General features: G+C 33.1%; 1 protein-coding gene across 1 annotated transcript in view; it reads left to right on the plus strand.

The window, feature by feature from the left end:
- LIPI (lipase I) overlaps positions 1–13,971 on the plus strand; it is a 68,645-nt gene that overhangs the window by 20,538 nt on the left and 34,136 nt on the right. The window contains 3 exon segments of the mRNA XM_061192970.1: positions 6,155–6,244; positions 7,210–7,377; positions 9,088–9,192. Coding sequence (XP_061048953.1) covers positions 6,155–6,244; positions 7,210–7,377; positions 9,088–9,192 — 363 coding nt within the window.

A 13,971-nucleotide genomic window follows, 5' to 3' on the forward strand; every position in this document is an offset into this window, starting at 1 on the left:
ATTCAAAGCAATTAAACTATAAATAAATAAGAAAAATATAAGTAGAAAATCCATATATTTTTAGAAGAAACATATTTTTAGATAACTAATGAGGGAAGCATAAATAATAATGGAAATATAAAATATTTTAATTCAATAGTATTAAAGTTACTACATATTAAAATTTGTTGGAGTCAGCAAAAGCCATGGCTAGAAGTAAATGTCCAGTTACAGATATTTTAAAAGGCTGAAAATCAATAATCTAAGCATCTATCTTGGGAAATTAAGAATTAAACATAAAACATACCCATAGATATTAAGAAAGAAGCTGATGATAAACATACAAAAATGGAATAAAAATATCAATTAGAAGTGATTTAAAAAGCCAAAAATTTGCACTTTAAAAAGACAACATTAATTATTTAAAACTTTGTGTCATTTTTACCTTCTTTCAATAAAATGAAAGGAACATAGAATGCTTGAACTTTATATATCACCCTCCAGATTAATGAGTCCTTGGAGAGAAAAAACAGAAAGGACAAGAAGAGAAAACACAACTAATATCAATAATAATAAAGGAGATAGTGTTACAGATACTATAGGTATTAAAATCATCACAAAGCAATGTAATGAACAATATTTTTCAAATAAATATGAAAATATATGACCATATGGTATGATATATGAAATATAAAAATTCTTATGAAAAGCAAAAGCATTTACCAAACTGACAAATGAAAAGGGAAAATTTGAAGAGTTTTTTAACTATTGATAAAATAGAAACTGTAATTTAAAGCCTTCCATCAGAGTAAATTCCCAGGCAAATTTTTGTTCTCTACCAAACAATTAAGTGATAAATAAGACCACTGTTTCACAAACACCTTCAGACAATAACAAATAAATAGGAAATGGTTTGCAACCTTTTTAGAAAGCCATCACAAACTTAATGTCAAAAGTTGAGAAAGACATTGCAGAAAAGACAGTTTGCTGGACATTCTCTGTAATAATCATAGATGCAAAAATTCTGCATAAAATATCACATTAGTAAGCCAGCAACATATAAAATTGGTATTCAATCACATCCATTTGGATTTATTATCAAAAAGCAAATTTAGTTTAACATTCAAAAATCAACTTCTTAATTCATCTCAGCAAAAGAATAAGGGAGAAAATTCATTTAATAATCTCAATCAAATGCAGAAAAAGCTTTAGGGAGAATTTATGTATGGCAAAAAGTGGAAAATTGGGAAAAGAAGTAAAATTCCACAATCTGGTAAAATATATCTATTCAAAAATCTGTAGAAAATGTCACGTTGATGATGGAATTTGGAAGACTTCCTTTTTGAGACTGGGAACTGGACAAGGATGCCTATTCTAGTCAATCTGAGGCAACATTTTACTGGATGTCTTAAGTGCAGTAAGGGGAGAAAAGTATTAAAAGATATAAAAATATAAAATCATTTTCAGATGATATGTTTGCATACATAGATAACCCCAGAGAATCTCCAGATAATTAACTAGAATTCACAGGAAAATTTAGCAAGGTTGTTGAATATAAGCTATATATACAAAATTCAATTCTTTCTAGAAACCAGAAATGAGAGTTAGCAAATAAAATTTTAGGATTATACCATTTTAATAAGATAAAATATAACATACCTAGAAATAACTCTTAAGAAAATTGTGCAAGTGCTCTATGCAGAAAACCACACAACATTGCAGACTAAAATAAAAAGGAAATAAACCACACATATGAATGTGAGTATCGTATACATGTCAATATTTTGCAAGTTGACCTACAGATTCAATGCAATCTTTGTCAAAAGCCAATATTTTAAAAATAACCTCACAAGATAATTATAAAATTAATATGGAAATGCAAAGGGTCAAATATATATTTTTTTTAATTAATTTGTTCATTTTTGGCTGCGTTGGGTCTCTGTTGCTGCGGGCGGGCTTCCTCTACTTGTGGCGAGTGGGGGCTTCTCTTGTTGCGGAGCACGGGCTCTAGGCACACAGGCTTCAGTCGTTGTGGCTAGCGGGCTTTAGAGCGCAGGCTCAGTAGTTCTGGCGCACGGGCTTAGCGGATCCGCAGCATGGGGGGGTCTTCCCGGACCAGGGCTCGAACCCATATACCCTGCATTGGCAGGCGGATTCTTAACCACTGCGCCACCAGGGAAGCCCCTGTTAAAGTATTCTTGAAGAAGAAAAAAGTTCAAAGACATGTGCTTCCAGATATCAAGTCTTATGAAATGGTAGTAGTGAAGACAGTGTCATTAGTGTAAGGGTGACAAAAAAGTCAGTTAAAAAAAAAAACAGTTATGGAACTTATTAGATTTATTATGATTTTGGTACTGCTGGACAGTGTGAAAATGATTCTTTTTTTTTTCTGGGTTTCATTTTTTTAATTGGAGAATAGTTGATTTACAATATTGTGTTAGTTTCAGGTATACAGGATAGTGTTTCAGGTTTTTTGTTTTTGTTTTACGGATTATATTCCACTATAAGTTATTACAAGATATTGGGTATATTCCCTGTGCTATACAGTAAACCCCTGTTGCTTATCTGTTTGATGTATTAATCCCATACTCCTAATTTGTCCCTCCCCCTGCTCTCTCCCCTTTGGTAACCGTAAATTTGTTTTCTATGTCTGTGTGTCTGTTTCTGTTTTGTATATACATTTATTTGTATTATATTTTAGATTCCACATATAAGTGATATCGTATAGTATTTGTTTTTCTTTGACTTATTTCACTATGCATAATATTCTCTAGATCCATCCATGTTGCTGCAAATGGCAATATTTCATTTTTTTATGGCTAAATAATATTCCATTCACATCTTCTTAATCCAGTTGTCTGTTGATGGGCACTTGGGTCGCTTCCATGTCATGGCTATTGTACATAGTACTGCTATGCACACTGGGGAGCATGTAATTTTTCAAATTGGTGTTTTCATTTATTCCAGATATACACCCAGGAGTGGAATTGCTGGATCATATGGTAGTTCTATTTTTAGTTTTTTGAGGACCCTCCATACTGTTTTCCATAGTGTCTGCACAAATTTACATTCCCACCAACAATGTACGAGGGTTCCCTTTTCTTAACATTTGTTATTTGTAGACTTTCTGATAAGTGGTTCTGTGTCAGTCAACTGAAAACTCAAAATGAAATAAAAAGGTCTCTAACTCCCATAAAACACAAAAATTCTTTTCCTATGGTGTGTATAAATGTGAAAGGAAAAGCAATAAACATATTACAAGATATTATTTAAAAAATCTTCATAACATAACATTTTTCTTCAGTGTGCATGAAAAACCATAACCCAAATTGAAACATTAAGATGTCTGATTATATTAAAATTGAGAACTTCATTAAAGAACACTTTATGAAAGCTAACAGCAAGGCAAAACAGGAAAAGAGATAAGCACTATACATCAGTAATAAAGAGACATACAACTTAATTTAAAAAAATCAAGACTTGAACAGACATTTTTCAAAAGAGAAATTCCAACTAGGCAATGGAAAGTTCTTAAAATCTTCATTGAGCAGAAACATGTAAATTAAAACCCCAATGAAATAGCACATGCCTACCAGAATGACTAAAATTAGAAAGCCTTACAAGACCATTTATTGGAGAGGATGTAGAATAACAGAAATATTCACATGTTGTTGGTAGGGGGTAAATTGGTACAACCTCTTTGGCAAATTATTTAGGATTATTTATTAAAATTGAAGATATTCATATTCTATAACACAGCAATTCTACTGCTAGGTATAAAACCAACAGATATTCCTTCACATATGCATTGATGTGTGTGTTCAAGAATGTTCATAGTATTAACTCATATTAACCCCAAATTTGAAACAACATATGTCCACCACCAACAGGAGAATGGATAAATAAGTTGCAGTATGTTCATTCAATAAAATGCTATATAGCAATGAATGGTTACAAATGAATGACTACATTTACACCTGACAATGTGGTTTAATATCACAAATATACTGATAATTGAAAGAAGCCAGATACAAATATGAGTCAATTTATATATATTTCCAAAATGAGCTGATCTAAAATATATTGTTTTAGAGGCATCCGTAGAAGGTAAAGAATAGCAATAGCAAAAAAGAAAAAACAAAAGTAAACATGGTTCTTAGTTTTATAGAAAAGTAAGAAGCTAGTTACTGGGTTACAGGCACACTGGGAGTTTCTAGGTTCTATTTCCTGACATGGGTGTGGTAGCTAAGTGGCTATTTGCTTTATATTCATTAATTAATCTTTAGTTTTATGTTTTATATTCTTTTCTGCATGTAGGTTTTATATTTTACAATAAAAAGAAAATTAGAAAGCCATACCTGCTCTCCCCACCCTTCTTGAAACCAAAAGAATGAATGGCCTAAGCAGACCAAGCTGCCCTGCCCCTTCCATCTGATAAAAGGGAAATGACATGCCTGAATCAAGGGCTGCTTGTAATAATAAATATCTTTTGCTTCTTCCTGATTTCTGAGCAGCCTTCTTGGTTTGATTCTACTTCAGAAGCAGATTGGAGAAAATGATGGCTGTAAACCTGAAACACCCTAGTCTTGGAACTCTATGTTGAGTTCAGATTGGAGGAAATTGTGAAGATCTCCAAAATTACTGGACTTTTTTTGGGTTATATTTAGAAGACTGTCCTTCCTTACTAAAATTCCACAAGCTAAGTGGATAATGGAATGTAGAGGAATTGGTTAGCATACCCTCACCACTGTCACAATCAAATCATACATATGCTTCCCTGGATTCCAGGGAGTTCTAAGGAAGTCATTTAAGTTGTCCTTTGTCTTTCCTTATATGCTGTATCCCCTCCCCTGTAATATTCATGCCCAGTGTCCTCATGCCCTGCTAATGCCTCACTAGCTGTTATCGTGTTCTGATACATACTAGAACTAAATCAAGTATCTGCATCTTAATCCCTACCGTCAGACCCAAGTATTTATCTTCATTGTACTGAACCTATTGCTGATCTCTCTCAAGAGTTCATTATGTTGTAGGAAATTTCTTGTACCCCAAGCCAAAGCATTGCAATCTTACTTGGCAGCAAGATTTTATATCTAACCGCAGTCCTGAATATTCTGAACTTGCTAACCTCTTTCCTTCCTATGGCTCCCCTGGGTTATAGACCCCATAGTGGTAATGCACCCAGAACTTGCACCTTCCCTGGTGCCCCAAGGCTCTACAGATACAGTTGGCCGTCCGTATCTGCGGATGTGGAACTCTTGGGCACAGAGGGACGACTGTGCTGCGCCATTTTATATATGGGACTTGAGAATCCTCAGATTTTGGTGTCCGTGTGGGAGGGCAGGAGATTGGGGGGGCAGTCCTGGAACCAATACCCCATGGATACCAATGTACAAGTGTATACAGAAACTCTTAAATCATAGCTACATGTTTCGTGTTACTCTGGCCCAACTTGTTCCAGCAGAAGCAGCATTCGATTTTTCCAGTTAGTGAGTCTAGCACCAAATCCTACACATTATTATCCAGAATGAGAGCGAATGATCACACTCACCTAAAAGGTCCTAAATGACTTGGCTTCATTTCCTCCAACGCTCTTTCTCACGCATTACACCAGCTAACCTGGATTCTTTGAATACTCCATGTGCACACAGGTACGTTCTTGACTCACTGCCTTGCTCACATTCTTCACATCTTTGCTCAATTCTCACCTCCTCAGTGGGAAATTCCCCAACCAAACTACTTAAAAGTGCAACCTACCACACTCACTAGGCATTCACTGTTCCTTATTCTACTTAATTTTTCTCTACAGCACTTATTATTATCTGACATGCTGTATTTTTACTTGTTTATTATGTCTTTCTCCCACTAGGATGTAATTTCCACTATGATAAGGATTTTTGCTCTATTTTCCTTTTTCACTTATATATTCATAGCACAAAGAACTGTGATGGACCCATAATAAACTGATCACATGTAAATGTGTTAAATTAATGAAACATAATTTGCATGAGGAATTAATACCAGAAAAACTCATCTTTTAAAAAATAGCATTTATCTTATATTCAATTCAAATTTTGAGTCACTTTCAAAGGATTTTATAGGAGATTTTGTTTTACGTAAGTGTTGCTGACCTGATTATATTTACTTTGTGGTTCTTGGGTGCTTTTCTTCTCAGGTTTAGGCATTAAAGAACCCTTGGGACATATAGATTTCTATCCAAATGGAGGGAAAAAGCAACCTGGCTGTCCTAAATCAATTTTTTCAGGTATACCAATAGTATTTTAGAATAAATTGTGCATGAGTCAAAATTATGAAAGAAAATCAGTTTACTTTTTTCCCTTATTAATCTGGGGGCAAGATTTTTTTTTATCACCATTGCTCATGATTCAGGAGTTATTGGTGGAAAATGGTTTAATGTGATCCTTCTCAGTTCATAAATGTTACCAGTAGACATCCCATTTGGTTATGGGTGAAACCTATTACATTATAGTCTCAACAGTTTTAGTTTATCATTTTAAACATTAGGAGAAGTTATAAGTCAATGAAGAAGCATGTATAGCAAAATTATATAACACAAGTTTGGCTTCAGGATTTAATTTTTACCATTACCATAGTATTGTACAAACACAGATTTATGAACTTCTGCACTTGGTTATTCTGTACATAAATAGCTGAGCAACAGCTCCAGGTGTGGAATTTGGCTCACTTCAGAGCTATGGCAAAAAAATGTTCTGAGGTCTACAGTGGCAACCAGTCAACTACCACATCATTAAAGGCCACTGCAACTAGAGAAGTTTGGTTAAAGGGATAGGGATGTGAGAAGTTAGGAAAGGAAAGAGAAATTATAAAGTTTTAATGTCACCTTGTTTCATAGACATCTCCGACACTGAATAGAAATGTTAGGCGTGGGAGTTTAGAAGGGAGATATGTGTACACTAGTTATTAAATATGGTAGCACTGTGTGTAGAGTTTGTTGAATAATTGAAATTAAACAATTTTGCTGTGTTATTACTTTAGAAAAATTTCTAATAAATCTCATGTAAAAGGCATATTACATTTAAGTTTTAAATGGTAACATTTGTTTAGTTGCCTGGGATAAAACTGCATTGTAGTCAGCACTTTGATATTCCTACAGTGCACAGCATTAGGTAGAACTTAATATTTAATTTTTTTTCAAACTTACTTGAACTTGGCTTAATACATCTAACTGCTTGACTTTGAACACTTAAGGACTTGAATTTATTAAATGCGACCACCAGAGAGCAGTTTACTTATTCATGGCAGCTTTGGAAACAAGCTGCAATTTTATTTCATTTCCTTGTCATTCATACAAAGATTACAAGACTGGTTCATGTGTGGATTGTGCCGACTTTAAGGAAAAATCATGTCCTAAACTAGGTAAGAGAGATTGTCATAATTACTATACTTCTTTGTGGAAAATGAACAATGTAATTGTGTTAGTATTTTCTGCTGGAAGCTTTCATACTTACTTGTGAATATGCTATTAACATTTTATGGAAAAATTTTCTGCGGAACAGAGAAAATAATTTATTTCCTACTAAATATTTTTCAGATTCTTAGTGAGAGGAACTTGGTCAACCTCCTTTCTGTGCTCCACGTAGTGGGCGCATTTGGTGGTCTCATGATGATCCTTGTTTTTTTTTTTTTTTTTTTTTATGATCCTTGTTCTTGATTCACAAAAGGATCTCACTATTTAGCATCCATCTATATTTCCACTAAAGAAAGAAACTTGTGCATTCTTAGTGGTACTGAGGGTTTTGTTTGTTTGTTAGTTTGTATTTTTATGAAGAGGTGTGAACCATGGTTAGCTTTTCATTTGCTATTAGCAAGTACATATGAATCATGCATGGTTCACACCATGCATGTGAAATCAATAAACTTAAGAGCAGTTAAGTGTTGCAACTTTTGATAACTAAAGCCTGCCAGTGGGAAATTATAGAGAAAAAAAGAATCCATATAAAAAATAGAATGTTAGAGCTGGAAAGAATCTCAGAGGCTGTTTGTTCAGGGTTTGCCAAAGACAATACCAGACCCCAAGCGTGTCATGGGCATGTAGACATCTGATCAGTATCATGATAGGCTCTACCAGAAATGTTGCTAAAGCCAAGTAACCTCAATGAGATAGGTAGCAATTACAAAGGCTGAATTAAACAGCCTCCTGCGGTTTTCTTTCACAGGAGGTTTATACTAACATACTAGAGAATTGCTAGAAGAGGCAGGCAATATGCAGGCTTTGCATGACTTATTTCCTCATAGACCCCTTCTGTCCACAAAATATCTTGTGGGATTAGTTTTCTTCAGGCCTCATGTTGGGGATTGCTTTTCTGGTCCCATTGCTTTTCCATGTAAATGAGGAAATTGTGACCGCTTGTGAACATGTGGATATCTGAAGGGCACAAGTGAAAACTGGAGTTAAATCTCTGAATTTTCAATTCAGTATTCTTTCTACTGCATTCAAATTTCAAATTCGGAGGTAGCAGTGTGGAAATAGACACATACATGAAGTAGGAAGCATATTAAATATGTGTGTGTGTGTGTATATGTTATATATTCTGTATGTACAAATATTGTTTGTATCTGAAATATATATTATACATACAATATATAGTGTACATAGATGCTATCTATAATATATACATTGTATATATAATGTATACATATGCGTACTGTATCTGTATGAATGTGTATATAGGATAATTGAAGGCTGTGCTCATGGAGCTAAATTCTGTGTTCAAGTTTTATCTAATCAATTTATTCTGCTGAATTCACTGAAAAGAGTTTCAAGTAAAATTCTGCATTTGTAATAGTAAAAACTTATACAAATGGACTTTAACTATACGGCGTATGCAAAGCTCTGATAAGGTTTCCAGGGAGTAGATTTATTTGTGAATCTTGAATTTAAGAGTTGTTATTGTAGTTGAAATAAATAGAATGTGAAATTATTTGAAAAATGATTTTTAAATTATAAAAATTCATAAATTATAATTATTATAATACATTGATCCTTTAGTTCTTTTAGTGATTTGATATTTTTGTATGCTATTTGATGAAACTCCAATTACTAATATTCTATTTCTCAAATCTCAGGTTATCAAACTGAGCTATGGAAAGATGTTTTAAAGGAGAGAATAGAGAACAGAACTCTCAGGACCACTGTGTTTTTGGATACTGTTGGCACAAATCCATTCTGTAGTAAGTTAACATTTTTAACAAATGAACCAATGATTAGTTTTATATACTAATTCATATTTTTATTCAAAATTCAAATCTCATAATGTACTTTCAAGGAACTTTAAATTTTGTTAGAGCCAGTTATACAAATTCAAATAAGGACTTAATTTTTGAATAAAATGAGCATATGCTTTGGGTAATATTCTTCCAAAAAAATCAAGATCTTTTTTTTTTACCCCCAATTTCCATGATTATCCTTCCCACGTTTAGAGTTATGTCAGCATATAACAGCTTACAGAGTTTAAGACATCTATCTACACTATTACAACCCTTTCAGAAACTGAAACTAAATTATATAAATACAAAAATATGCAAGTAAATAATAATCTTCCCAATATATTTAGAGTTAGACAAGAGGAAAAAATTTGAAGAACAGAAGAGACTCTCAGAAATGTATTAACTAATTAGTTTTATGAGGAGCTATTTAAAAAAGTAAAATTATTCTATTTGGAGAGCAAGATCTTAAAGTGCTTTATAAATAAAAGCAAATCCTATTATATGAAGAATCTTATGAAATAAGTTTCCAGTCACTGCCATTGATCTTGGTTACTGGGGAATAAATATTTAAAATAGACTTATTATTTTAAAATATTTTAGGTCAGTTATTGCAGATGTTTTGCAGTCAAAGTTATTATCAATTTTTAAGATACTCTTTAAACATTTGTGATGTGCCCTGTCATTCAGAATTGGGCTCATCCATTTTTTAATCTAAAATTTTTATTGGATTAAATTTAGATTCACATGCAGATATAAGAAATAATGCAGAGGGATCCTGTGTACAATTTATTCAGTTTTCTTCAGTGGTAAAATTTTGTAGCACTATAGAATAAATGTAATATCATTACCACATGATATTGATATTGCTACAATCCATCCATTTTATTTGTATTTCCTCACTGGTGTGTGTGTGTGTGTTTAGCTCTGTACAACTTAATCATCATATAGGGCTTTGTATCTATCACCACAGTGAAGATATTGGACAGTTCCATCACTACCAGACCCCTTGGGTGGCACTTTTATAGCCACATATACCAGCTTCTTGTCCTGCTGTTTCTAATCCCTGACATCCATTAATATACTCCTAAAATTTTGTCATTTTGAAAATGTTATATAAAGGGAATTGTTCACTCTGTGACCTTTTAATTGGCCTTTTTAAAGTCAGCATGATTCTCTGGAGGTTCATCCAGCATGTATCAATAATTCATTCCATTTTATTGCTGAGTAGTAGTCCACAGTATGTATGTACTGAAGTTTGTTTAATCACTCATCTCTTGTAGGACATTAGGCACGTGTTTAGATTTGGCTATTATGATTAAAGCTGCTATGGATATTTGTATAAAAGTTTTTGTGTGAATTTAAGTTATCATTTCTCTGTTAGAAAGGCCCAGGAATACAAATGCTAGGTCAGAAGTTAATTGTACATTTAACCTTATAAGAAATTGAGAAAGTGTTTTTCAGTGTGGCTGACCATTTTACATTACCTGCAGCAAAGTATGAGTGATCTAATGAGTGATTTCTTACTAGCATTTGGTGTTGTCATTATTTTAAAAAATTATCCTTCCTGATATGTATATAGTGATGCCTTGTTGAGGTATTAATCTTTGTTGCCCTAATGGCTTATGAGATTGTGTATCTTCTCTGTATATCCTCTTTGGTGAAATGTGTGTTTGTGTCTTTTGCTCATTTTCCAATTGGATTTTTTTTAACTATTGAGTTTTGAGGATTCTTTATATATTTTTGATAGTAGTCCTTGTTTCCTTGATGAAGATTTGGTTTGCAATTATTTTTTCCCAGTCTGAAACTTGACTGTCTTTTCATCTTCTTCACAAGGGCTTTCACAAGGGCAAAAGTGTTTACTTTTGATGAGGTCTAATTTATCATGTTTTCCTTTCATGGACTATGCTTTCGGTATCTAAGAACTCTTTGCTGAGTCCTAGGTCCTGAAGATTTTCACCCCAAATTTTTTTCTAACAGTTTTATAGTTCTGTGTGTTCCTTTAAACATAGACAACCTTGTTTTAAATTTATATTGAAAAGTACATACCCTAGAATATCTAAAATAATCATTGCCAAGACGAATAAAGAAGAAATAATCAATTTGACCTTTCTTCTATATCACATCTCTTTTTCTGATTCTCTTCCTCTGTCTTCCTCTTCTACCTTTAAGGGTTTGTGATTACAATCTTTGGGACTGCATTGGGCCCACTTGGACAATTCAAGATAATCTCTCTATTTTAAGGGCAGCTGATTAGCAACCTTAATTCCATTTGAGATCTTAATTATCCTTTGCCATTTCAGGTAACATATTCACAGGTTCCAGAGATTAGGAACGGACATATTTGGGGAGGTCTACCACAATTATAATATGCATATGTGATTTTTCACAGTTTACTGGTATCAACATTTACCACGTCAAGTGAAATGTGGGAACTTCACTTCCATTTAGGTTATTTTACATTCTCCACTTCTATATATCATTGTCTTGAGTATCGGATCATGTGATAATTTTTATTTCAAGTATCAAATATGATGTATAAATTCACAAGGATAAGGATAATTTATTGTACGTACCCATATTTCTTCTCTTCCTATTATTACCTTTTTGTTTCTGATACTCCAAGATTATTTATTTCATCAATTCCTCTGTGTTCCTTCTTACAATATTTAAGAATGGGTCTGTTAAAGAGAAATCCTTTAAGTTTTTCTTTGTCTGAGAATGTCTTTTATTTCTCCTTTATTCTCAAAGGATAGTTTTTCTGGGTATAAGATTTAGAGCTGAGTTCCTTCTTTTAGCACTTGAAAAATGCTGTGTCACTTCCTTTTGGCTTCTGTGGTTTCAGATGAGAAATCCATTGTAACTCAATTTGGTGTTCTCCTGTAGATAACACATCATTTCTCTTTGGCTGCTTTCAAGATATTTTTCTTTGTTTCTAGTTTTCTGAAGTTTAATTATAATTCTTTTGTTATACTCCCACAGGTCCCTGAGGTTCTGTCCATTTTTTTTCTCAGTCTGTTTTCTCTGTTTTCAGGTTGAGTTTCAGGCAGATCGATCTGTTCTCCAGTTCACTGATTTCTATGCTCTTTCATTTCCACTCTGCTATTGAGACTATCCAGTGAGTCCTGTATCCATTATGGTATTTGTCATTTATGTAATGTCTACTTTATTTTCTTTTATAGCTTATATTTCTTGGCTGAGATTTTTCTATTCCTTCATTTTTTTTCAAGAGACTCTGACTTTGAAGCATTTTTATGACAGTTCCTTTAAAGTCCTTGTCAGATAATCCCAGCCTCTGATTCATTTCAGTGCTGGCATTAGTGGATTGTCTTTTCTCACCAGAGTTGTGATTTTCTTTGTTCTTGGTATAATGGGTAATTTTCAATCACATCTTGGACATTTTCTCTATGTGACAATTTGAGTCCTGTTTAAATCTTCTATTTTAGCAGGAGTTACATTGTTTCGGTTTTGGCTTTATGTATATTGAGGCTGTGAGTTTTAGCTACATAAAGCTTCAGGATTATCATATTTTCCTGGTGATTTGCTTTCCTTTGCTCCTTTTTTTTTGCTTCATAAATAAAAATGCATTACTTTTTGCCTCACAGACTATTTTATCAGATTTTGTCACAACAACAATTTGTCTCATAGAGCCTTCGAATCTTGTGTCTTCTTTTCTATCCTCAATATTATATTCAGTAGTATTTTATTTCACTTATTTAACAATAAACAATTATTATGAATATTATCATTAATCAAATGCTCACTTATATTTACCAATTTCAGTTTTCTACATTTTATCTTGTCCTTTCCTCCCTTCCCAACTCCTTCCTTTGGGATTTAATTTCTATCTTGCTAAAATAGATCCTTAATGACTTTTCACTAAGTAATGTCTCTCAGTTTGTTTGTTTCCTTGAAAATGTCCTTATCTTTTTCTTACTCTGGAATGTAAATTTAGTCCAGAATAGAATTCTACATTGAGAGTTTTTTCATTGAGTACTTTGAAGATATTAATTCTCTCATTTTAAGATAATTTTTTTTTCATTTATTAGCAGTCTAATTGTTCCCTGCAGATAATCTATATCTTTCTTCTGGTTAAACTTATGTATGTATATATGTATTTATTTATCCATCTATTAATTTATGCATGATTTGTTGTTATTTTCTAGTCTCAGTGGTCAGTTCAAATCTCTATTAAAGAAAAAATATTTGTGTTATTTCAAAATAAAGATTCATGTCACATTTTAACAGAAAACTCTCATCAGTCTGCTCTTCTTCAAAATTCTCCCTTCAGAACAAGTTGGATTTTGTTTTTTCCAGAATTTAGGTACCATAATACTGGAGGATTTTTCATGTAAATTTTTGGAGGTCCTTAACCAATGGGGACTTGTAAATTTAAATTCTGTGTTACCTGGAGTTTTATTTAGTCTTAAGGAATTTATTTTTCCACTTAAGACCCATACACAACCAGTAGGAAGAATTTTTCAAGTTTCTCTTTCAATGACAAAGCAGAGAGCTAAGGTCCCTGACTGTGCAAGGTTTTTCACTGTAGCTCCATCACTTAGTGTTGTCTCCTGCTGTAGCATGGAAATTGACACTTCATCCTTTGTCTCCATGCTACACCCAGTTCTCAAGTCCTGTGCAGATCCAGGGCTTCAGTTCTTCTTAAGCCTTGCCTTTAATTTCTCTTTATTGCTGTCTCCTGATATTTTCTCTTCCTTCATCTGAGCTTGGTCGTGTTTTTGATTT

This window comes from Eubalaena glacialis, chromosome 6, assembly GCF_028564815.1.
Source record: "Eubalaena glacialis isolate mEubGla1 chromosome 6, mEubGla1.1.hap2.+ XY, whole genome shotgun sequence".
In the NCBI taxonomy this organism is placed as follows: Eukaryota; Metazoa; Chordata; class Mammalia; order Artiodactyla; family Balaenidae; genus Eubalaena; species Eubalaena glacialis.